A 27,059-nucleotide genomic window follows, 5' to 3' on the forward strand; every position below is an offset into this window, starting at 1 on the left:
AGTGTGTCCAATTCTAGGGAAGGTTCAATGCCGCTTTTTTCAAAGAAGGAAGGGTTTAAAAGAACTGATTGTACAAAGTGTGTACCAAAGTAATTGGCATAATTGAAACTTAAAGCCAGTGGACACTATTGGTAATTAATCAAAATAATTATTAGCATAAAACCTTCCTTGGTAACGAGTAATGGGGAGAGGTTGATAGTATAAAACATTGTGAGAAACGGCTCCCTCTGAAGTAACATAGTTTTCACGACCTCGGAATTAGATTTTGAAAGCACCCAACTTCGTGTGACAAGGGTGTTTTTTCTTTCGTTATTAATCTCGCAACTTCGACGACCAATTGAGCTTAAATTTTCACAGGTTTGTTATTTTATGCATATGTTGAGATACACCAAGTGAGAAGACTGGTCTTTGACAATAGTGTCCAGTGTCTTTAAAGCTGTATCTCAACCTATGCATAAAATAAGCTAAGAAAAAATCAGCATCTGAGAAAAGAGGAAACAACTGAGCCCACAAAAATGTACAAATTATTTGTGTAGCTGACAGAGGGTGCCAACCGCATCTCTGGTCACTCCATTCGCGAATGAACACCAGATTCGAATTGTTTCTGTGAACAAAATATCCAAGCCATATTTTTAAGGGGAATCCTTTCTATAAAAAAAACCCTTTGTTTAGGGGCCTATCAACAGCTGCAGTTCTTCTCACCAAATAAGGTTTTTATGTTAATTAAATTAACGAAGATTTACCAAGCCTACCTAAACTATTTAATCAGGCAGTCGGATATTGTGATATTGTGAAACTTTGATAATGTGATGCAAGCTAGCAAGAAAGGCTGTTGAACGCCCCCAAGCGGTCAAAAATACGGTCAGTTGAAACCATGCAATGCGCATGAGCAGTATATTGCGGCGGGCCAATTTACAAAATGGACCCCGTCACATTTACACGCGGCCGGACACAATACCACGGTACAAACGACACCAAACTACACGAACTTCGGAAACAACAACACAAATGCTTTACAGGATTCGGTCGACGTTGTAGAAAAGTTGGTTGGGGTAAGTCGTTCTCTTATAAACTTATACAACGTTTTCTTGGTAAATTAATTAGCGAGACGGGTGTCAAAGCTGGCTAAAATCGACTACTTGTGTCACGTGTGTGGAGGTGTGTCTTGCATCCTTGTAACGAAATTACCATTGTTGAGTAGGCTCATTGCAACGCTTTCTCTAGTGTTAAATTTGTTCGATGGTGAAGAATGGAATAACACCATTGAGGACTGAGGCAGAGTATAACGCACTCGACGATTATTTATCTAGTTACTAAATCACAAGCATATCCCACGGTCAAGGTTTGTCACGTGTCAGTCACATGTCCAAGTCCCGTGTTTACAGTCCGTGTAGTTCATGTCGGAGACCAACAAGTCAGTGCCTTGCGGTTGTAGTTGGTGTCCATCCAGCGGGCCATAGGCCTACTGCCCCCATCATTGTGTATTGCTTTGTAATCCCGTTACAGTATCACAAAAACGAGCTTGATTTGCGGGGATGACTGACTCGAAAAAAATATTGGAAAAGTTTCCGTATGGCGCCACCACTTTTTCTTCGATATGAAATAATACAGTATCTAGTTTACCTCAATGAGATATCCCTTTTTGTAAAAATGAGTGAAAAGGTGGTGGCGCCATACGGAAAGTTATCCAAAATATTGAAAGATTTGTGGCAAATTTTGTGGCAATATACGAGGCTTACAACAACCAATAACCCAAAGTGCAACTTTTGAACAAACTGGTTTGATCAACAAACAAAAAAGTATATCAAGGTTATATGAATGTTAATATAATTCTTTATTGTGTTCGCATAAAAAAAAAAAATTGAGCTCATAATGGCAAATAATTTGAAATATGAAGTCACAAAACAGATGACATGTGCATATTAGTTTGCGACAATTTGTTCACTAAAATGTAAAATGACATTTATAACCGCATTTATTGTGTGAAATCACCCAAAACCGCAAAACCATACTTACTAAAAACTGCAATATTTTTGTATATATATATATACGTGAGGTTTAAATCTGCTAAAAATAAATTTGACATAGTTTTCCCAGGTAAACAATACGATTAGACCGTTTTACGAATTATTCATTATATCATGCATCCAAGCTGTATTCCATCAATATATCTATGGTGGTAGCAAATGCATCCCTTATTCAAAGTAAAGTATTGCTTGTGTATAATTTGTATCAACGTTTATTTTGTATATAGGTTACCAAATTGTCAGAGTGACAGTCCATACGGTGTGCGGGAACAAATTTTGTAACTTGGTCATAATTTACATCGAAACTCCATCAAATTCATGTAGACCTCTGTTTTTGAATATTGTTTTTCTTCTGGCGAAGGAGTTTAGTACATTATTAATCGCATAGTCAAATAAACAGTATTGCACTCGCCTGTTAGAGTGTCATGCAGTTTATGTACTCGACGTTAGTCCGAATCCCACCCGAGTAAAACGTGGACAAAAATTTCCATCTGGAAAGCACTGGTCAAACAGTGCTATATTTTTTATTTTTTTTCATAGTGTTGGGGTTACTTCACAAATAAATATTTTGTCGTAAACGGTAAAACAGCATTGATTGAATAATAATGATAATACAGTGAACACCCGTGTGAGATTTTGTGTTATGAAAAATCTCCTACAGCTGTTGTCAGCAATGAGTATAACTGCTTTGAAACCATTCCAATATTATTTATACTTTATTGATGTCCTCTTTCTTGACAATGCCCGGTTCAATCCTTTTCAAAATTGGCGCCAAAAACAACGCCCCAAATCCAAGGAAATAGAACCCTGCAAATATGTAGAACAGAATAGAGTAGCTCTCGGTTGTATCGTAGAGGGCTCCTGTGTAAAAAGAAATAATAATGTAGCAATGAATATACACATGCCAGAAATCCTTTTGCTATAAACCAAACAATTTAAGCTAAACTTTCCACTTAGGTCTTCTACTAAAACTCTTAGAGAACGTTAACAATTTTGTGAAACAGTTTGGAGTGTAATTTGTTTTTAAGCTTTTCCCACACCTTGGGATGGACATTGAATTTAGGATTTGTCCTTCAATTCGAAGCCACATGTCGATAGTAGACATTTATAGCTTGGAACTTGAATTCAAGCCGTATAGCCGAAACACAAATCCGATCAGAAAGATGATTAATTTGTTTGTCTTCCAAAGTTGATGTAAAAAATTGAATGAGCTAGCCTATTGCTTGTGGAACTTAGATATAGTAATAAGAATCACCTTGCATTCATGTTTGAAATTTATTATAAATTGATACAAGGGAACGGTACCTGATAAGATGGGCACTGTGACTGTAAAGAGAATCCCAATGCTTGAGTAGATTCCAATGGCAGACCCCATGTTATCCACTCCAACTAATTCCAGCATCATCACCCGCCAGATTGTGTACTGTATTCCGTATGTTATTCCAACCATGGATGCAGAAATGTAAATCCAGGTCGTACCAAGTTGCACCAGCAAGACAGCACATCCACTCACGAACAGTGAAACCTGGTAGATGACGTAAGATGAGACTTTTTTAGTTAGGACTCCACAAATAAGACGTCCAACAATCCCGCCAATTCCACAGACACTTATAAGAAAAGATGCATCCTGCTCTGAAATACCAGATGATGTGGCAAATGGGACTAAGAACATAATAAAAGAAGTATAAGCAACGAGATAAGCTAAGACTTGGGCGAAGATAATCAAAGAGAGGCGATAAGATTCACGGAGAAGATGTAGCCGAAGTGAATTGGCGGCTGCGGAGAATAGATTCCTCTGGCGTTGCGACTTCAAAGTGATGTTCGTTGCATCGGTACTTTGTAATTGGTTCAGGGTCTTCACTTCGTTGATGCCATGATCTTCACTCTGCGTTGATCTGTGATTCTCATTATTATCCTTCAGCATTTCTTTGTCTTCCCCTTGTTCAACATGTTCTTCTGTGCTCTTCTTGTCTCCTGTCTTGGAAGACGACCGTACTGGGCGATAAAGTGCCCCAGCTGCAAAGACATTACCCACAAATGCTCCAGTTACGAGCATTGCTCCCCTCCATCCATAAGTATCCAGTAATAACTGCATCAATGGAGCAAACACCAACATTCCAATGTCAAGTCCAGATGTTGAAATTCCACACGCTAAGGGGTAATATCTCTTGAAGTACTTAGCGACCATTACAACTGCCGGTATTACAGTAATTCCGCCACCTAGTCCTACAGTAAGGAAAGAAAGGAAACTTACATCATTTTGTGATTTTCGTGTCTTCAGCGTATACATTAATAGTAAGATATTTACTGAAAATGTGCGCAGAGGGTGCCCCCCCCCCCCCCCATCGCCGACAGCAACAACCATAGAAATGTACATTTTTATATCACAGTCAGACAAGGTTATTATAAAACTTTGATTATTGTTTATTATATCTTTTAATGAAACCAAGCGACAAGCACCGGACCTCTTACACGAGAACGGGACTTGAATCAAGTCTTAGCTGGCAACCAACGACCCATGGAAAAAATAGATTGTACCCCACATGTTGAAGTGGCTCTTCATGCCTTGTGTGTCTGGCGACTTGCATACAAAAAGCTATTAATGGTATAATAATAATAATTTATTTAACTTATTATTGCGCTCTCTCCAGGACCAGCCTGTTCGAAAGCGCATAACAATTTAACACAATTCCAGTAAAAAAAAATTAAATTATGAAAATTAATTAATCCAAACGAAAACAATCAAAAGCGTTATAACATCAAAAATTACAACAAAAAATTACAAAACAGACTTAAAAACATACAGAAGCAAATTGCACAAAGATCAAAGAAACTGTCACCCACACAATATATACAAGTACTACAATGCTTATGCCTTTACCTAGACTTGTGGACAAGTCGTTAAATGTCTGTCCCGGTGATAGCGTTCCGAATCTCCCCGCGATTCCCGCGGTAGACTGCTGGCCCGCGAGACTCTCACACGACTATACGGCCGGGGAGTAGAATTCGGCAACCAGTTCGCGCGGGAGCAGTGATCTCGCGAGAGCACCACAACAACTCGACTATCTCACCGCGGCAGACCATTATCGACTTGTCTATAAGTCTATGATCTTACCTGCCAGAGCACTCGTACAGTACATCTGATAAATATTTGTTGTAAAGCTGCAGCTTATTGTCCCTGCAGTGTAAAGTATACTTCCAAGTATCGCCGTAAAACGACAGCTCAGGTGATTCCCTAACACACCACCTATCGTATCTGAATAAATAAAAAATAAACCATAAATAAATATCAGTGACTTTTGCCCACCGATTGAGAGGAGGTCCTGACGATACATCAATGATCTTGTGTACCAGAAGTAAGTGAACTATATATATAAGAGCCCTGTGTATTGGTTGGATGGACAAGATCTTAAACGAAAGCTTGTAATGTTTTCGAGTCTTTGAAAGAGGTATTCAATCTGAATTTTGGGGTCAAATCGGCTCGAAATCGGACCTAGATATTGAAATGATTTGTAGTCAAAGTAAAATAAAAACAGTAGCCTATTAATTGCCATTCTGTTAATACGGAGATGATCTTTTCCTCTGGTTCTGTTGGATCATCTGCCGAGTTCGAGATATTTCTTTTAACAAGAAAAACTGTTAGCACTTTGGGTCATGTTTCCGTTGTCACTTTGTTGTTAGTGGCTAAAGATAAGTAATTCTTACTTCCTATGTATGATGAGGATGACATGATACTAAAGATGGCGCCTGTCTGTGCAGTTGAACTCTGGAACTCATTTTGAAAGCTTAGAAACAATACTCCAGCACAGCGTGTTACCACCTTAACCAGAAGATGGACAGTGAATGAGGCGGTTACGACAGCCAGACCCCAATGGCCACATTCCTCCACAAGAGGGCCCATCGCATCGCTGTATAATTGTCACGACGAGCAGACCAAATCTTTGGTTGAACGGCAACTGAAAATATTTCAGAAAGTTGTGTTATATGTCCATGCATGAGAAATGCTCCCTATATAGCAATATGCAATATGAGAAACGTTACCGAAGTACGCTTCTCAGATTCAAATTTGGCATAAAATTGATATTTGTAACCACATTACATCAAAGTGAAATGTTCCTCATAATGCTTTACGTTATCGAAAGCTGCTGTTCGCTTCTAACATAATATGATATTAGTGCAATCGATTTTAAGAGTACGCATGTGTACATTCCCTTTAAATTGTCAAAATAATGCTGTTATCATAAGTTGTACTCTCTTGTTAATTTGACCTTAAAGGCCATGCCACTCGAGGCAATGTTCACAAAATATTCTTTGGGAACGTATTAAGACCCTCATGGTAAGACATTGCCTTAAAATTTACTCATTTGCTACCAAAGTGGTCCTGTAGCATGCACTGTAGTTGGTTACTTACAAGTTGTCTGCAAAAGTTGCTTCTGTGTGACAAGGCCCTAAAGTTAATTTTAAAACACACATAGACAAATTAAGAGAAAATGTTAAAACAACAAGTAAATTCAACAGTAGTTGTGTGACGAGCGGCTGGAACGAGGGACTAGCTAGTCAGCGCTTATATGTTTTCCCATCCACAGTTTGTTTTCTGCCTAGGAGGCCGGGGATTTTACATCCTATACGAGGCCAGATATCCGGCACATGGAGTTATCAGTGTAAACATAAGAAAAGCAATGTCGATGTGGCAATTTACCAACACATACAGGCATGCATACTGCATGTAGTACAACGCTATAGCGCTACTGTTGACATAGTCCTATTACATAATATAGGAGTATCCGCATAGTACAAACAAATCGCGAGGCTCAAGGTAATTTTAAATTTTATGATCCAGTTTGTTTGAGCTGAAAGTTAAGCAAATTATTTTATCACAGAGACTTAACTATGGGTTTTGAAACCATTTCAATAAAGCACAATGTAACACACTCATACTGAAAATAAAACTATACCTCAGTAGAATTAAAGGTTTAAAACCTCCCTAAATCTAAGAACAACTTACCGCATACAGGTACCTATTGTTTGGATCTTGTGCCTATGTTACATGCATATTCCAACACAAACGAGCGAAGTCCTTCACAGTATACAGTAATGAACATCCATGAATGATGTATTATGTAAACGTGTATGAATGTGAGATCAAAGGTACATCTTTTGGCTCAAACCTCAAAACCTCAAACGAGCCTCGAAGTCATAGCGGCAATGTAGTCTTCAGTCAAGGCGTTCGCGACCTCCCGGGTGGTCAATACACAATGCATGACAACTCTATACACCAAAAAATGCTAGAGCGAGCGGCCATAGTAAGGTAGCGGAAACAAACTTGAAGTGTCGACAGTGTGCAAGCAAGAAAGGTCTATCAGCAGCAAATTTAGATTGAGGGCGCTTGCGTTCAAGCAGCATACAGATCTGTTTATTTATTTCCCGTCGTTTTTGTTCAATGATTTAAACAAAAAATACTCTCTGGTAAAAGTGTTTTTTTCTTGTCTTCAAAATGTCTTTGAATGAAACAGGGATTGTAAGTCGAAATTATAACAACTTTTCAACATGTACCTTGTTCTTGGTGCTTCGTAGCTAGTACAGACTAGTAATTTATTGAAGGCGAGATTTTCTGACAACGAAAACAGGCGTAAAAGGGTGTGTTTATACTTTGCAACGTTGGCAGGTTTGGTTGGTGGGTGGTTAGGGACTGGGGGTTGGCGTAGAAGGGTGGGTAGTTGTGGCCGGGGGGTGTGGCTTGATAGTAGGGAGGGTAGGTTTATGAGTACATGTACTTGACTACTTGGGGAGGATGGGTGGTTAGGGAGGTAGGGTTGGTTGATAGGTGGTTGCAGAGGGAGGTTGGGTTGGGGGTGTTCGGGGAGCGAGGGTTAGTGGTAATTGGTTAGGAGTTAGGGTAGAGGGCATCGTTACTAAGACGCAAGCACTTGTAGCATCTTGTAGCATGTGTCTCGCCACTGGCTCCAAGTAGGAGGGCACCCCAAAGTGGGTGTCCCTCCGGTAGGTGTTCCACCGGTAGGTGTCCCTCCGGTAGGTGTCCCTCCGGTAGGTGTCCCTCCGGTAGGTGTCCCTCCGGTAGGTGTCCCTCCGGTAGGTGTCCCTCCGGTAGGTGTCCCTCCGGTAGGTGTCCCTCCGGTAGGTGTCCCTCCGATAGGCGTCCCACTGGTAGGCGTCCCTCGGGTAGGGGTCCCTCCGGTAGGTGTCCCTCCGGTAGGGGTCCCTCCGGTAGGTGTCCCTCCGGTAGGTGTCCCTCCGATAGGCGTCCCACTGGTAGGCGTCCCTCCGGTAGGTGTCCCTCCGGTAGGTGTCCCTCCGGTAGGGGTCCCTCCGGTAGGTGTCCCTCTGGTAGGGGTCCCTCCGGTAGGTGTCCCTCCGGTAGGTGTCCCTCCGATAGGCGTCCCACTGGTAGGCGTCCCTCGGGTAGGGGTCCTACTGGTAGGCGTCCCTCCGGTAGGGGTCCCTCCGGTAGGCGTCCCTCCGGTAGGGGTCCCTCCGGTAGGGGTCCCTCCGGTAGGTGTCCCTCCGGTAACGTCAGTGTAGTTTGCCATCATAACTATACCAAAAACACCCAGCAATTTGCTCGCCAACATAGTGCAGACCATCTCTTGACAAATTGAAATTGCTGTCAAATTGCGCCGAGATCCTTAACTGCCAGTAAAAACACAACTCGTCGAGTCACACAAAAGACACGGTGCAACGCGAATTGATTATGAATTTGGGTCATGCATAATGGCGCAGTATTAAAAACCTTGCAATCAAACAGCCCTACGCTATAAGACAAATGGACCGTGAAATCTTTTGTTATGCCTAGCGTGGCTTCCTGTTGGAAGGCTTGGTTTTTAACAAAATCTCTTAATTGTTTGTCCAACTAGAGCAACTAATAAGATATGGTTCAGAAAGTCACGTTCACAAAGAGTATAATGGGAGACTTTTTGAAAGCTCTGCCACTAGAGGGCAGCAGACCTACCAGGTAAGGTACACAACTCCTATTAGCAAACAATGGTAAATGCTAAAAATTAAAAAGTACTCAAAAAATATTTAGAAGTCTCTCAGCCTCTTGAAAATTAAATCAGATACATTGTCATACAACTAAACTTCAGATTTCTTCTCAATTTTTGGTAGGTCAGCATTTTGGAATTTTTGCTAATTACTCTAGAAGAAACACTCCCAGAAACTCATGCACACCGCTTGTTATCCATGGAGAACTCGTGTCCAGTACGTCCTGTTCCAGAACAGTTCGGTTTATGCTGGCAATGTGTTATGAAAAACAAAATACAGTTTGGCTAAATCTAAATACAAAATAAAAAACACGCAAAACACAAGGTATTTGCTGTCAGTGACCGTCACTCATGCTTCTCCTATTCCTAAGTTGTTGACATTACCTGGTGAAGAGCGCCCTCTCTTGGTGATTGGCAGATAGTCTAAAGTTCCCCATTGGCTTACTTTCTCACTGACACTGTTCATTTACACTATCACAGTGTTACTCGTTTAGATTTTGCCAACCAAATAGCTTTTTTATGGTGTCGTAGTATAGACAAACATTCAAATTTACATAATGCTGTGTTCAAACAGGTGTGTTCGGTGTAGACATTATCCAACTTATCTGAGCTGATGAAGGAAAGTAAAAAATATAAGTTGGTTAGTATGCCTTTCGGTAGGAAATATTATTTGATGTATGTGAAGTCAATTTTTTTCTAAAGAGTTGCATTTGTTGAGAAAAAGGTTCAATTAAACCTTATTTGAAAACAGCATGACCTCATAGCTCATTTGTTATCAGCAAAATAATGTCATAAAACTTGAGGGGGCGCTGTTGTAGACAATTACGTCATTTCAATTCTTTTTTCAATTTCAATAAGTTCCAATTCCAAACCCCTTTTGTTAAAATCATTATGTGCCAACTTCTGGAAGTAAAGGTTATGGTCACGCACATCAGATTTGCAAAATATTTCGTGACGTCATCTTACACAAAGATGGAGTAAGCTTTGTTAAATTTATTTTGAGCGCTTACTTCAAAGTAAATTACCGAATTTTGGAAGGGTCGGGATGGGTTGTTAGGGTTACTTGTAATGGGGACAGGTTGTTTAATTAAAGGATTGATTTGTGAAGGTCGGGGATGGTTAGATTCGGTCGTGAAGGGTCATGGTTGGCTAGAAATACTATTGAAGGACCATGCAGAATTGGGGTGAGTTTAAAGGCAGTGGACACTATTGGTAATTACTCAAAACAATTATTAGCATAAAACCCAACTTGGTAACGAGTAATGGGGAGATGTTGAAAGTATAAAACATTGTGAGACACGGCTCCCTCTGAAGTGAAGTAGTTTTCGAGAAAGAAGTAATTTTCAACGAATTTGATTTCGAGACCCCAGATTTAGAATTTGAGGTCCCGAAATCAAGCATCTGAAAGCACACAACTTCGTGTGACAATGGTGTTTTTTTCATTCATTATTATCTCGCAACTTCGACGACCAATTGAGCTCAAATTTACTCAGGTTTGTTATTTTGTGCATATGTGGAGATACACCAAGTGAGAAGACTGGTCTTTGACAATTACCAATAGTGTCCACTGTCTTTAACATGAGTCTATTAAGAACTGTTGAGTAAAACATGGTTTTGTGCGTAATGTATTTTATTCTTACTTTGCTGTGCAGTGAAAGAACTTTTAAACACGAACATCATGAACCCTATCAGGACTGGGCGTCACTTTTTGGCCCGTATTTTTTAACGCTGCATTCGATCGCACAATTTCTTTGTCGTCTCCCAAATATTAATATTGGATCATTATTTGTAAACAAAAGTCTTGCTTTCGGTGTCAGTTGTTACCATACGAACCGTTTGTTCGATCTTGGGTCATCAAACGATTTAAAAAAAAAATTAGTTGTTGTTTTTCCGCTTGTTTTTTTATTTATTTTTTTATTTTTTACACATTTTTCCTGTAAAAATGGTTTTGCTGTGCCACGTAAAAGTGTTAAATGCAGTTTTCGTTTTAAAAATGGAGTATCAAAATCGGCTATTATCTTGTATTTTTTTCAGCCCGTATTTGGAGGTTCAAACTACATACCACAGTTTTTATCACCGATTTGTTCAAGGTCAATGTTTCAAGTTATAATGTAAAGCGTGGTTTAAAAAAAGGCATGATATTAAAGCCACCCCCCCCCCCTCCCACGTGAGTCCCCAAAAGCATTTTCCTGATAGGGTTAATGTTAGATCGACACATATTATTACATCAATTAAAGATATACACTTTTTAATTAAATAATGTTAGTTTGACGGATACACAAGTTAAAGTTGTCTTTTCATGAAAACTTGTGAGAGCCGGTTGGTTTATCCAATGTAGTGTGCTCTAAAGTAGTCGTTATAGGAGACAGTGACATCGACGAGAGTACAGTTGTCGAAATGTTTAGACTAAACCAACTGGCTTTTCCAGGGCCATCATAATTTTGTTTAAATCGTGTAACCATAGGTAAAACAAAAATTCATGTGTTAAGATTCAAATTTCACATATTCAACGAAGTTCACATAATTATTTGAAAAACATCTAGAATATCTGAACTTACAATTTAAGTGTTTTTAGTTCATAATGAATCAAAGAAGCAATTTAGTTACAATGCAAAATCGTTCGACAAACTTCGTTTATGAGCAATTACCAAAATTTGAGGAGTTCCTGACCCAGGGTTTTATTCTCTACAACAAAGAAATAATCTTTGATTTAGTGATTTGTTTTCTTATGTTGGGTATCTGCCTGATCATTCTACATGAATATATGTTATTAGTTCTGTTTTGGGACCAAACAGGGGATTTTCTAAGACTTACCTCTAAGACTTACCCTATTGTTAGCGTGAAGTAGTGTTTTGCCTAATAAGTTTTAAAAGTTAATAATGCTTCAGTTTTCCAACTTAGTGAATGTTAATAATTAAATTAAACAGTAAACCGGTTAATACTACATATACTGATACAAGAACAATGCCAAAAGCAATATTCATAAATACCCCAGACAGTTTCGCTATTGCTATTGGTGGAGAGCGCGTCACTCGGGGTGTTTAAACCTTTGATAATGACCAGTGTTTATAACCGGTTGTGATCGGATACTCCGCGCTAGTCTTGGTGCGAGACGTTTCTTGTTACGGGCGATGCGGGTGCTGTCGGTGAACTGTTGTAAATGCAAAACCTGCAAATCTTATCGAAGGAGGTCTGTTTCAGTAAACGGCGTACAGGGAATCCAAGGACTTTTTTTTTTTTGCAATACAGGGTTTTTAAAGATGGCAGCCTCAAAAAAGGGTTTCCTTAAAAGATTTGTAGAACAGTTTGCAAAACCTTTACATAGACAGAATTTTAAGGTTCCAAAAACGACTTTAATATCTTTAAACAAATATATATTGCTGCTCTGTTTCAGGAAAAAGGAAAATAGGGTCATGTTTTATACTGAAAACTTGATTATAAGAGGGCTGACATTAACGGTGACGTCACTAATGGTGGCAGTGCTGAACATGGAGTGCGTTTGGCGATCCCAACCAAAAACTGTTTCGGTTGTTGGTCGTTGGTTCTGCTGTTCAGACTGAAGGACAACCGAGTTGTGAGCTCGGTTACCGTTTTGGTTGTGACGTCAGAAACAGTTTTTGGTTGGGGTCGCCAAAACGCACTCCTATACTAACATAAATGCATTCTTGGTGAACCATTTTCGAAACATTGACGTTATATTAGTTGTTTCACACAATCATGAAACTATAATACTATGACAAAAATAATGAACTTTATTATTGCGTGTTAGTTGTTACGGGCCTTGTGAACAAGCATGTAAATTAAGAGGTATTATGACCAGAAATAATTTTTATAGTAAACGATTTCCATGCAAGTATTTTTCCATTCTCAGTTGAGATAAAGACAGAGAGAGGCTGGGACAGATAAATTGAATTTAATTTAGTTCGATTAAAATATCAAGATGGATGACTCCATGCATGCAACATTTGTCTTTTTACTAATGAGCCCAATATTCAAAGTAAATAGTGACTTGGTGGTAAAAAAAGATTATCACAAAGCGAATGCGCAGTTAATCACCTACCCCTTTAATCCTTATAAGAAGTAGTTAGCTTAGAATATTGAGCAACCTTTGTTGCTTTTTATTAGCAATGTGTTCAAGAGCCCAGTTGTTTTTTTTTTTTTTTTTTTTTTCAAAAGTTCTTATTATGCCTCTATTTCAGTATTTGTTACTTGGACTTGAAAGAAAAAAGTGTCCTGGGAGGGCACATCGCTTTGATGACAGTTTTTAAAACTTTTGCCTTACCCTGGACGGCCCCTGCCAACAAAGAATTATAATGTCCGAAGATTTAAAATAAATATTGTGTTGGTTTACGCAGGGCGCTGACAGATGAATTTAAAGTAACCATCACATCCAAAATCGAGCCAGCCTGAACCAACACCTAAAGCGCAATCTTCATTGCCGTTACTATTTGGCTCACCAGCAGCCCATCTCTCGTCCTGTTTGTCAATAGTACCTCCACCAAAACACACCCAGGTACCTGAACAAAGTCAATCAGAAACAAATATTCTCTTATAAACTGCTCACAAAAAGTAAGGAAACCTTTTTCAATCCAGTATATTTGTTGTTATTTAATACTCTCTTTGTATATGGTATATATCAATGCAAAGCTGAACCGTTCCTCTTTAAAATGATACCACATTTGCAATGATTACATGTTGCTGGACTTGGCAACACGAATAACAATTAGGCAAAGTCACAAATCAAATGTGCCAAAATTACCGTTGTCTGTGAATGGTCAATAGGTAATGCTCAATAATCAAACCGATCAAGCTTTTCAGAACCATTAGTGGTTTACATCATGATTTGCACCAGTGAGCTCATCGGACACAATTAACCCTCATCTCATGAAAAACACCTTGTTTGATGGGTATTTGCAAAACGATATTCTACAGCCGAATGCAGTCCCATACTTGCAGACTCTTGAACCAAATGCCATCTTTCAAGATGACAACGCTCGCCCCCATCGAGCCCGACTGGTGACTGACTACCTGAAAAATGTTGGGGTGGACCGGATGGATTGGCCTGCTACAGTCCATCCAGACCTGAATACCCCATGGAACATCTGTGGGACCAGCTTGGCCTCACTGTCCGCGCCAGAACCACCAACACATCAACTGTGGCTGACCTAACCAGGTTCCTTAATGAAGAATGGAATGCCATCCCTCATCATCAGTGCATCACAAGACTTACAAGTGTGCAGCATGAGAAGAAGGTGCCAGGCTGTCATCAAGGCCTTCGGATCATCCACTTGTTACTGAACTTTTTGTATCAATAAAGTATATTATGATCAGTAAGTTGTCTTGCTCTATACCAAACTTCTTGTCTCAATAAAGTGGATTAAGATCAGTAAGTTGTCTTGCTTGCTTGAATTACAGTGTCAATTTGATTGTTCACACAGTAACACAAAATTGCTAATTTTTGATTTGTGACTTTGTCGCATTCTCATTAACGTGGTCAAGTCCAGCAACATGTTATCATTGCAACTGTGGTATCATCTTAAAGAGGAACAGTTCAGCTTTGCATTGATATTATTCCATATACAAAGAGAGTATTAAATAATAACATTAATATTGGATTGAAAAAAGTTTCCTTACTTTTTGTGAGCAGTTTACATACAATCTTTTGAGCGGGATTGTACCTTAGTCACCTAGAAATATAATTTTTTTTTTTTTCAAACATAAGAGTATATGTTTAATAACAATAAAACAATTGTTTTTTATAGTAGTTGTTTGTAACGATTTATAATGTTTAAAGAATAGATAAAGTTGTTTGGGGTTGATTCCGCCTACCCCTTTTGTGACGTCAATCGAGGCAGACTTTGCCTTGATGCGTAATGTAAACACACGTGCAAAGTACATGCAAATCACAGTCGTGAGATTGTACGTTTTAAAAAAAGTTTGTTTATTGCATGAAGCATGATGTTGCATAATGTGGGGCGCACCCGACTATAAATTGAAAGTAAAGCGAATGTCTCATGATATCAGCTCTCAAAAAATTCTGTATACTACGCAGATTTGAGAGCCGAAAAAGGGGTGAAGTCAAAATAAAATTCAGAATGTTGTTGACTTCCAACTTCAAAAGGCATAAAATAAAACTATTGATGGGCTATATTGAAAGCAATTTCTGTGCACAAACCTTCAGTGACGATGTCGGTGCACCCAATCCAGAACGATTGACCATTGAACATGTTGAGGATGTGTTGTAACTCTTCTTTGGATTGAGGGACAACCATCACCCCACCCATCTCTACACAAATCTGCTTGCCCTCCTCCCATGCAACAGCGTTATCATGCATCTTGTAGCATTGGTCTTGCCACTGGCTCCAAGTAGGGGGGCATGGCGGTGTCCCTCCGGTAGGTGTCCCTCCGGTAGGTGCCCCTCCGGTAGGTGTCCCGCCGGTAGGTGTCCCTCCGGTAGGTGTCCCTCCGGTAGGTGTCCCTCCGGTAGGTGCCCCTCCAATAGGGGCCTTCTTCCAACACCGCCCATTTACAGCAGCGTAGTCTGCCATCAAAAAAATACCAACAACACCCAGCAGTTTGCTCGCCAACATTTTGCAGACCATCTCTTGACAAATAAAAATTGCTGATAGATATAATATCAAAGAACGAATTTATCAAACGATCTTAAAAACGCACAAAAGAAACTGCCACACGAGCTCTCCCATCTTAACAATACAATCGATACAAAATCAAGAAAAATATGAATATGCAAATGAAGAAGTGACGTGAAGATTAGTAGTTTCCTGTGATCTTTTCTCGCTGTATAGTATTTTAAAGGTCGGGAATTAAATGTGGTTTTGAATAACGGTGAGGGGAATACAAGTTTCGTTTGTTATTTTACTGGCAAATGATTTAGATTCACCCTTGGTACTTAAAGGGAAGGTACACGTTTGGTAATTACTCAAAACTTTAGAAACTGACTTGGTAACGAGCATTGGAGAGCTGTTGAAAGTATAAAACATTGTGAAAAACGTCTCCCTCTGAAATAGCATAGATTTTGAGAAAGAGGTAATTTCTCACTAAAATAATAAAAGACTTCTAGCTGGAAGTATTTTATTCCTATCTGAAGGCACACAAATTCTTCCAACAAGGGTGTTTTTTTTATTTCATCATTTTCTCCCAACTCCGATGACCAATTGAGCTCAAATTTTCACAGGTTTGTTATTTTATGCATATATTGAGATACCACAAGTGAGAACATTGGTTTTTGACAATTACCAATAGTGTACCTTCCCTTTAAAGGTCGCTTGAAACGTAAAATGTTAATTAGTTTGCTAGATCGAGGTGTCCCTCCGGTAGGTGTCCCTCCGGCAGGTGTCCCTCCGGTGGGGGCCTTCAAACACCGCCCGTTTACGGCAGTGTAGTTTGCCATCATAACTATACCAAAAACACCCAGCAGTTTGCTCGCCAACATTTTGCAGACCATCTAGTGACAAATTGAAATTGCTGTCAGATTTAAAGAAGGTGGTGCAACCTTCACAGAACGGAACTGCGCCGAGATCCTTAAGTGCCAGCAAAAACACGACCCATCGAGTCACACAAATTAAAGACACAGCGCAACGCGGATTTATTATGATTTGGGGTCATGCATAATAAACTGTGGCACAGTTAGAAATTTAGATGAGATGAGAACTAAAATTTTCAGGGAAATTTCTGTTAGACTCAGAGATTTGAAAGATACGTAATCGACGGAAGCTGTGCCCTAATCTGATAGTGCAAACAACAGTTTTTTGCCACTATTTTGTTTGCAATAATCTCTCAATATTAATTAAAAAAATTAAGTTATTACATGTAGATGGTTATTTTTCGTTTTTAAGTTGAATTTCTTCAATTGTCAGATTATGAATATTTATTAAATTAAATTATTCAATAATTAAACCACGTACCGAATATTGCTTATTTATCTATTTTCAAAACTCATAATTGTAAATTATTGTTTATGTATTCTTTTTGAAGAGGCCAGACCTTGTACAAGCCTACAGGCTTCCTGTCTGCGACCTCCTCGTTATTAAGTTCTATAATTATATTTGCCCCTTACATTGTACATGAACAAATGGTATGGAAATAAACCTGAACCCGAACCTGGAATTTAAATGATGCCAGATATTGTATACAATAACCAAGAAGGTGCAACCTTCACAGAAACTCAGAACTCTCACGGAACTGTGCCAAGAAACACGAATCATGGAGTTACCAACAAAAATGGCGCATTACGGAATTATCTATTGAACTGTAAGTCTCGCGACGGTCATTTAAACTGTGCGATCCTGCCTCGAGAGAGTACAAGCTTTCGCGAGAGTCTGGACATCCGTGCACTTCGAATAGCAGTTACAGTGATTGTTGGCATTGTATTGCAATGTTTTATAAACTTTACCCGTTATTTTACCCGTAATTAAAACAAAAAAATACGCGTTTAGATTTTGGCAGCCAAATAGCTTTTGAATGGTGTCGTAGACAAACATTCAGATTTACATATTATGTTTTGTTCAAACAAGAGTGTTCGGTAGAGACATTATCCAACTATAATCTGAGCTGAAGGAAAGTAAAAGTATAAGTTCGGTAAACATGTCTTTCGGTAGGAAATATTATTTGATTTACGTGAAGTTATTTTTTTTTCTAAAGAGTTGCATTTGTTGAGAAAAAGGTTCAATTAAACCTTATTTGAAAACAGCATAACCTCATAGCTCATTTGTTATCAGCAAAATAATGTCATAAAACTTGAGAGGGCGCTGTTGTAGACAATTACGTCATTTCAATTCTAATTTGAAGGCAGAGAGACCATGTCCAAATCCAGATCACAATATAAATTCCAATTCCAAACCCCTTTTGTTAAAATCATTATGTGCCAACTTCCGGAAGTAAAGGTTACGGTCAGTCACATAAGATTTGCAAAATATTTCGTGACGACATCTTACATAAATAATAAGAGGGTCTATACACAAAGATGGAGTAAGCTTTGTTAAATTTATTTTGAGAGGCTTACTTCAAATTAACCCACACCTGTGACGTCATGCTATTGTTAAATCGCTCCATTATTTTGCACGAATGGCGCGATGGGTACATCTATTCACCCATTGTGCATAAAAGAGTTAGGGAACAAAGTAAATCAAGTCAATGACGCCATGGACCATATATTATTTTGTTTTTAATGGTTTTTAACACAGGTTAATAGAGCTACACATGTATTGCAAAATGATCGTTGACACACAAGTGAACAGCTACATTATTAAATTATTATTTAGCTGAGATGTTAAAAAATAATTATAGAACTACAACAGTAACTTAAGCAGGTCTTAAAGTCAGATAAATCAATTTCATTTTAACCAGTATTTTTGTTTTGTTTTTATTAATTAAAAATGTTTAATTTATCATACACAAACATGGTAAGTGAGTAAAGTCCCTAAAACTTAAGATTGCAAAGATACTTTTTTCAATATCATCATAAAATAACAGGAATTCAACTGAAATTGTTGATCATAAAGGTAGCTTAAATTTGTTTAGTAAAAACAAATCTGAAACTACAGGCTTGTACGCGGGTAGGTCACTTCTTTTATCTTTACCTTTTGGGTTATTTGTAGACCGAGAAAGTCGGCTACAACATCATCTGATAGTCTGTTTCTATCACTAACTTGTATAAATTTACTTAAAGTCAAGAAACAAAATCACTTATCTGCTGCCACTTTCGCTCCCGATCTATGATGCCACTATCGAAGGAACGAGCATATTTCCTAAATGTTGGTCTTCGTCCATTGTTCACACACCACCAGTGGTGTTCACTGGAGTGAACAAGCTTACGTAATACATACAAACAATTGACTTAAAAATTAAACAATATCGCGCCATTCGTGCGAAATAATGGAGCGATTTTAACAATAGCATGACGTCACAGGTGTGGGTTAAGTCGCATAATGCCCTCGGTGAACGCGCCATTCGTGGGTACGAATGGCCCTCGGGCTTCGCCCTCGGGCCATTCTTACCCACGAATGGCGCGCACCTCGGGCATTATCCTATACGTAAATTACCGGATTTTGGAAGGGTCGGGATGGGTTGTTAGGGTGATCGGACAGGCTGTTTTTAAAGATTAATTTGTGAGGGTCGGCGATGGTTAGATTTGGTCGTAAAAGGCCACGGTTGGCTAGAAATAATATTGAAGGACCAAGCAGAATTGGGGTGAGTTTAACATGAGTCGTTTAAGAACTGTTGAGTAAAACATGGTTTTGTGCATAATGTATTTTATTATTACTTTGCTGTGCAGTGAAAGAACTTTTAAACAAGATCATCATTAACCATATCAGGACTGGGCGTCATTTTTTGGCCCGTATCTTTTAACGCTGCATTCGATCGCACAATTTCTTTGTCGTCTCCCAAATATTAATATTGGATCATAATTTGTAAACAAAAGTCTTGCTTTCGGTGTCAGTTGTTACCATACGAACCGTTTGTTCGATCTTGGGTCATCAAACGATTTAAAAAAAAAATGTAGTTGTTGTTTTTCCGCTTGTTTTATTTTTTTTAATTTCTTTTCTACACATTTTTCCTGTAAAAATGGTTTTGCTGTGCCACGTAAAAGTGTTAAATGCAGTTTGCGTTTTAAAAATGGAGTATCAAAATCGGTTATTATCTTGTATTTTTTTCAGCCTGATTTAGAGGTTCAAGCTATATACCACAGTTTTTATCACCGACTAGTTCAAGGTAAATGTTTGAAGTCATAATGTAAAAAAAGGAGCATCATATTAAAGCCACGCCCCCGCCCACTTGAGTCGCCAAAAGCATTTTCCTGATAGGGTTAATGTTAGATCGACACATATTATTACATCAATTAAAGATATACACTTTTAATAAAGTAATGTTAGTTTGACGGATACCCAATTAAAGTTGTCTCTTCGTGAACACTAATTGAGGTGATGTCTCTGTGAGAGTCGGTTGGTTTATTCAATGTAGTGTGCTCTGAAGTAGTCGTTATAAGAGACGTGACAACGACGAGAGTACAGTTGTCGAAATGTTGAGACTAAACCAACTGGCTTTTCCAGGGCCATCATAATTTTGTTTAAATCGTGTAACCATAGGTAAAACAAAAATTCATGTGTTAAGATTCAAATTTTACATATTCAACGAAGTTCACATAATTATTTGAAAAACATCTAGAATATCTGAACTTACAATTTAAGTGTTTTTAGTTCATAATGAATCAAAGAAGCAATTTAGTTACAATGCGAAATCGTTCGTCAAAACTTCGTTTATGAGCAATTACCAAAATTTGAGGAGTTCCTGACCCAGGGTTTTATTCTCTACAACAAAGAAATAATCTTTGATTTTAGTGATTTGTTTTCTTCTTATGTTGGGTATCTGCCTGATCATTCTACATGAATATATGTTATTAGTTCTGTTTTGGGACCAAACAGGGGATTTTCTAAGACTTACCTTTAAGACTTACCCTATTGTTAGCGTGAAGTAGTGTTTTGCCTAATAAGTTTTTAAAGTTAATAATGCTTCAGTTTTCCAACTTAGTGAATGTTAATAATTAAATTAAACAGTAAACCGGTTAATACTACATATACTGATACAATAACAATGCCAAAACAATATTTAAAATTTCACTTTGCGAATAACTCTCAAACAATAAAATGAATATTATTTATCCTGAAGCTAATTTACAATTTTTTAAAGCTATGAAAACTTGTTTGCAACAATCAGTTTTTAAAGATGACAGCCTCAGAAAAGAGTTTCCTTAAAAGATTTGTAGAATTTTTTGCAAATTCTTCACATAGAAAGAATTGTAAGGTTCAAAAAACGACTTTAATATCTTTAAAAAAAAATATGTTGCTACTCTGTTTCAGGAAAAAGGAAAACAGGGTCATGTTCCATACTGAAAACTTGATCATAAGAGGGATCACTAAAGGGATCACTAATGGTGTCAGTGCTGAGCATGTACTAACACAAATGCATTCTTTGTGAACCATTTTCGAAACATTGACGTTATATTAATTGTATGAAACTATATTATGACCAAAATAATGAGAATGAACTTCATTTCTGCGTGTTAGTTGTTGCGGGCACTGTGTGAACAATAATATTAATTAAAGGACAGGTACACGTTTGGTAATTACTCAAAACAAATGTTTACTAAAAAATTGACTTTACATTGTATAATATTTTGAAAAAACCTTCACATAGAAAGACTTGAGAGGTTCCCAAAACGACTTTATTACCATTTTTTTTTATCGGAGAGAGAGAGACAAAGAAAATGAACTTCAAATAGTCTGGTTAGAATATCAAGATAGGTATACCGTGCAGCAAGTTGTCTCTTTACCAATTAGCACATATAGTGGCTTAGTGTTTTACAAAAGATTATCATAAAGCAAATTAGCAGTTCAACACCTACCCCTTTAATCTTTATAAGAAGTATATGATAGTTAGCTCAGAACATTGAGCAACTTTTCACATGAGCTGCTGTGCTGGTGATGCGTGGCGCTGACAGATTGACTTGCTGGTACGATCACACTGCCAATCGAACCAGCCTGAACCAACACCGACAGCGCAATCTTCGTTGTTGGAATTATTTGGCTCACTATCAGACCACATTTCGTCCTGCACGTCAAAAATTTCACCGTCCAAACACACCCAGGTACCTGAACAAGGAAACCCCAAGTAAAAAGTCTTATTGCATCAAATGTTAGGAGTGGGATCGTACTTAAACAGCCAATAAAGGATGATCTCAATATTTCAACAATTTTGTCACTAAATAAAAGGAATTATTTGGACTACGTTAAACACAATTTATAGAATAATTTTGTACAAACCTTCAGTTTGAATGTCGTTGCAACCAATCCAGAACCATGGCCACGCTTGGCAGCTGCACATGTTGATGATGTGTTGTAACTCTTCTTCGGATTGGGGGACAACCATCATCCCACCCAACTCAACACAAATCTGCTTGCCCTCTTCCCATGTAACGACGACATCATGCATCTTGTAGCATTTGTCTTGCCACTGGCTCCAAGAAGGAGGGCATTCCCAATTAGGTGTCCCTCCGGTAGGTGTCCCTCCGGTAGGTGTCCCTCCGGTAGGTGTCCCTCCGGTAGGTGTCCCGTCGGTAGGTGTCCCTCCGGTAGGTGTCCCCCCGGTAGGTGTCCCGTCGGTAGGTGTCCCTCCGGCGGGGGCCTTCTTCCAACACCGCCCATTTACAGCAGCGTAGTCTGCCATCAAAAAAATACCAACAACACCCAGCAGTTTGCTCGCCAACATTTTGCAGACAATCTCTTGACAAATTAAAATTCTGCCAGGTATAAAACCAATAAGGTGGGGTGAAAAAAAGAACAGCGCAACGGGGAGTTCTCCAGGAACAGCGATAAATCAATCAAAACTACATAAAATGTAAGAACAAAAAAAACTGTTGTATTGCAGCAAAAGCAACAATGTCTGCTGTGAAGTCACGTAGCCTACGCCTCACCAACCTAAAAATACAGACCTAAAAAAAACCCGAAACATACGAGCTAACACAACATAACCAAGAAAATGCAACCTTCACAGAACGGAAATGCGTCAAGATCATTGTGCTAGTAAAAACACGGCTCATTGAGTCACAAAAAGCAGCGTAACAGGGAGTTCTCCAAAAACAGCGATAATTCAACCCAAATATAGTATAGTATATGAATTTAAAGGACAAAAACTACACTAATGTTGAGCTGTACATAATAGCTGCTGGCATGGTACGAAATTAAGACGAGAAGAAAATTCAAATTTCCATGGAAATTTTCTTGCAAAACGTTTTGTCAAAGACTTGAAATTTATTTCAATGACTGAAGATATTGGCACTAAATCTGAGTGCACACTTAGTATATATTTGCCACTTAAAAATCATGTATTACTATTTCTGTTTTGTAGTTTATTCATAAATACCTCAGACAGTTTCGCTATTCCTATTGGTGGAGAGCGCGTCACGTGGGGGTGTTTAAACCGTTGATAATGACCAGTGTTTATAACCGGTTGTCCGCGCTAGTCTTGATGCAAGACGTTTCTTGTTACAGGCGATGCAGGCGCTGTTCGTGTGAGTTGGCCGCGCTGTGTGTGAAAGGAAAACCAGCGAATATGCACCAAGACTATACGCGCATGCGCACGAACGGAACCGGAAACACACGCGTACGGACATCGTACATGTACATACTGAACATACCATGGAGGTGGAAACAGAGCTCAAGCACTCGGAAACGGATAAGTTTTACAGAGTTTCTTACTTACTCTGTAAAACTTGTCCGTTTCCGACGTGGTTGAGCTCTGTATGATGTACGACGTCCGTGTGTTGCATTGTTATGACTGAGACGCCTCTATTTTCGACAGTTTCCGGCTCCGTTCGTGCGCATGCGCGTGTAGTCTTGGGTGCGACACGTTCTCGCACACAGCGCACAGCTTTCACACACGGCGCGGCCAACTCTTACATACAGTGCCCGCATCGCCCGTAACAAGAAACGTCTTGCACCAAGACTAGCGCGGAGTATCCGCTCACAACCGGTTACAAACACTGGTCATTATCAAAGGTTTAAACACCCCCATGTGCCGCGCTCTCCACCAATAGGAATAGCGAAACTGTCTGAGGTATTTATGAATGTGAATTTAAAAAAAATTGTGACAATTTTAAATGTTGAGTTTACATACATGAGTATTACACACTAAAGCACTTTGCCCATAGGCGGACTTCTTATACTGACACACATTATGCTTCCAAAGGAATCTAAAAATTGTACACTAGTGCCTGCAGTTCCAATGGAATCTAAAATTGTACACTAGTGCCTGCAGTTCCAATGGAATCTAAAATTGTACACTAGTGCCTGCAGTTCCAATGGAATCTAAAATTGTACACTAGTGCCTGCAGTTCCAATGGAATCTAAATATGTACAGTGCCTGCAGTTCCCCCTAATGCTGTATTATACAAATATTGTCTGCTTCGAGTGCTATGGTTAAAACTATGACTCCCAAGGTGATCCCCGGAGCGTTTTATTTTCCCGAGGCGAAGCCGAGGGAAAATAGAATGCTCCGGGGATCACCGAGGGAGTCATAGTTTAAACCATTGCACGAGTAAAAGCAGCCAATATTTGTTTAATAACACCCCAAACATTTCTAAATACTGTACAGACTTTACAGACCTGAATGCTACAATCCACGGACGACGCGAATACAGATTGCAAAAACTTTTACTGTGCTCTGCATGTAGTGTCATGTAATCCGAAATGGTTACAGACTATTAATTTATCATCCTCGTGCACGCAAAGGACGTCTGGGTACTGCACGCCGTGTGCTAGTCTTTCGGACTAGCGCACGGCAAACCGATGCACTATCACACGGCCGTCGTCTAGCAAAACTAAGACATATCATGTGACGCGCTCTAAACCAATGAAAAGGCAGAATACTGGTAAGGGGTGTTATAATTCTTTTTACAACATGTAAAAACAGAAGATTACCATTTTGCCTGACAGGTCATGAAACGCAAACCACAAAGTCAATTGTTGTTGAAATTTTGTCTGTTTGAGGTGTTTGTTAAAATGGGTCATTGTGGATGAAATTATGTCATTGGTAACCATTAAGTTCCTCATTGCCAGTTTCCCGTTGGTTTTAGTGTTTGTCTTTGTAAAAGAATGACGATTATTGACTATCGTTAATGAATTAATGCAAGCTGTATTCTCCTGATTTTATTGACGTCACTAACTGGTCATCTTTATGTGGCACAACGCACATGATGTCAACGAGTAACCTTCTTTTGACCTTTTCAAATGACGTCATGTGCATGAGGTCTTTTAAATCATCATGAAATTTATGTTACATTTCCTTAATAGGGGGGGGGGGGGGGGCCTCCGGTACATGTAGGTGTCCCACCGGTAGGTGTCCCTCCGGTAGGTGTCCCTCCGGTAGGTGTCCCTCCGGTAGGTGTCCCTCCGGTAGGTGTCCCTCCTATAGTGATACATACTGAAAGAACTGTCATTTGACCTAAAAATAATGTCACTTATAAACATTGAACAATCACATTTAAACCTACCACAGAGTCTAAAGCATGTACGTAGCGTTTATTTAACTCAGATTATTACCCTATACGCCTCTCTTAATATTTATGCATGAGGTACGTCACAATGCTATTTCAAAACGAGGCGATGGGCGCAGCCACTGCAAGTGATGGGTAAGAATTATGACGTCATGCATAAATACTAAGAGAGACGTATTAATGCGTTAAATCGATTTTGGCGGGGAAAATGGCCGCCATCTTGAATTTCTTTGTAAACTCATTATGTTTAGAAACAACGCAGTGACCATTCCCATGAAAACAAATTATGTGAACAAAATAAAATTTATATTTTTGTATAGGGTGTGCATACGTATTTTAGGGGGAAAACAGTATTTTTTAATTTATGCAAATTATGCATATTTCCCCTGCTTACTTTTTTCTACCTTTTGAATATGTTGTTTTAGAGGGTTTCAAGAGACACTTGCAAAAAAAAACATTTCTGTTGCAATTTTGTCTACAATCCCGGCCAAAATGCTTGGGCCACCCTTGCCTAACGTTATACACCTCCCTGTGCACTTCCCATTCCCATTAAAAAAATGTCCCTCGCCCCCGCCCCCCGCTCAATGTTGACTGTAACTCAGAACACAATCGGCAATTGGAACCAACATTGAAAGGGTGCAGGGGGGCCCAACGAGATATGACCGGGATTGTAGGATGAGATGTTCTTTATAAGAAGTGGTTAGCTCAGAAAAGAATTTGATCACATGAGCTGCTGTGCTGGTGATGCGTGGCGCTGACAGATTGACTTGCTGGTACGATCACAATACCAATCGAACCAGCCTGAACCAACACCGATAGCGCAATCTTCGTTGATGTAATTATTTGGCTCACTATCACACCACATCTCGTCCTGCACGTCAAAACCTTCACCATCCAAGCACACCCAGGTACCTGAACAAGGAAATCCAAAGTATTATAGGCTACATCAAATTTTAGGTGTGGGATCGTACTAAAAGACACTGGACACTATTGGTAATTGTCAAAGACTAGTCTTCTCAATTGGTGTATCTCTACACTACGCATAAAATAATAAACCTGTGAAAATTTGAGCTCAATTGGTCGTCGAAGTAAGTAATATTTTCAGGGAAGCATTCTATCATCATAATCTTCAAACTGTGTAAGTTTAAAGTAAATCTGTGGACAATGTGTTTTTTGTCCGACAAAAAGTACCCAGACACTTTAAACATAATTTCTCAACCATCACCCCACCCAACTCAACGCAAATCTGCTTGCCCTCTTCCCATGCAACGTCGGCATCATGCACCTTGTAGCATTTTTCTTGCCACTGGCTCCAAGAAGGAGGGCACTCCCAAGTAGGTGTCCCTCCGGTGGGTGTCCCTCCGGTAGGTGTGCCTCCGGTAGGTGTCCCTCCGGTAGCTGTCCCTCCGGTAGGTGTCCCTCCGGTAGGTGTCCCTCCGGTAGCTGTCCCTCCGGTAGGTGTCCCTCCGGTAGCTGTCCCTCCGGTAGGTGCCCCTCCGGTAGGTGTCCCTCCGGTAGCTGTCCCTCCGGTAGCTGTCCCTCCGGTAGGTGTCCCTCCGGTAGGTGTCCCTCCAGTAGCTGTCCCTCCGGTAGCTGTCCCTCCGGTAGGTGTCCCTCCGGTAGGTGTCCCTCTGGTAGGTGCCCCTCCGGTAGGTGTCCCTCCGGTAGGTGTCCCTCCGGTAGGCGTCCCTCCGGTAGGTGTCCCTCCGGTAGGTGTCCCTCCGGTAGGTGTCCTTCCGGTAGGTGCCCCTCCGGTAGGTGTCCCTCCGGTAGGTGTCCCTCCGGTAGGTGTCCCTCCGGTAGGTGTCCCTCCAGTAGGGGCCTTCTTCCAACACCGCCCGTTTACAGCAGCGTAGTTTGCCATAAAAAAAAATACCAACAACACCCAGCAGTTTGCTCGCAAACATTTTGCTGACCATCTCTCGGCAAATTAAAAATTTTGCTCGATTTACAAACAACAAGGAA

The 27,059-nt window shown here is 39.6% G+C and overlaps 3 protein-coding genes across 3 annotated transcripts; all 3 read right to left on the bottom strand.

The window, feature by feature from the left end:
- Positions 1-2,736: 2,736 nt before the first annotated feature.
- On the bottom strand, positions 2,737-7,255 carry LOC139952449 (monocarboxylate transporter 12-like). Its single transcript, XM_071951583.1, has 5 exons — positions 7,033-7,255; positions 5,733-5,983; positions 5,143-5,283; positions 3,333-4,253; positions 2,737-2,888 (listed from the first exon to the last, which is right to left on the bottom strand). The coding sequence occupies exons 2-5, from the start codon at positions 5,926-5,928 to the stop codon at positions 2,737-2,739; spliced, it is 1,410 nt and encodes a 469-aa protein (XP_071807684.1). The 5' UTR covers positions 5,929-5,983; positions 7,033-7,255.
- A 6,117-nt stretch (positions 7,256-13,372) lies between these two features.
- Positions 13,373-15,360, bottom strand: LOC139952673 (C-type lectin domain family 4 member M-like). The gene is made up of 2 exons (XM_071951875.1): positions 15,201-15,360; positions 13,373-13,542 (listed from the first exon to the last, which is right to left on the bottom strand). The coding sequence occupies exons 1-2, from the start codon at positions 15,358-15,360 to the stop codon at positions 13,373-13,375; spliced, it is 330 nt and encodes a 109-aa protein (XP_071807976.1).
- A 6,142-nt stretch (positions 15,361-21,502) lies between these two features.
- On the bottom strand, positions 21,503-22,033 carry LOC139952676 (C-type lectin domain family 4 member M-like). The gene is made up of 2 exons (XM_071951877.1): positions 21,865-22,033; positions 21,503-21,693 (listed from the first exon to the last, which is right to left on the bottom strand). Exons 1-2 carry the CDS (start codon positions 22,031-22,033, stop codon positions 21,503-21,505), a joined length of 360 nt encoding a protein of 119 aa, XP_071807978.1.
- Between the last annotated feature and the right edge of the window lie 5,026 nt (positions 22,034-27,059).

This window comes from Asterias amurensis, chromosome 20, assembly GCF_032118995.1.
Source record: "Asterias amurensis chromosome 20, ASM3211899v1".
Taxonomy (NCBI): Eukaryota; Metazoa; Echinodermata; class Asteroidea; order Forcipulatida; family Asteriidae; genus Asterias; species Asterias amurensis.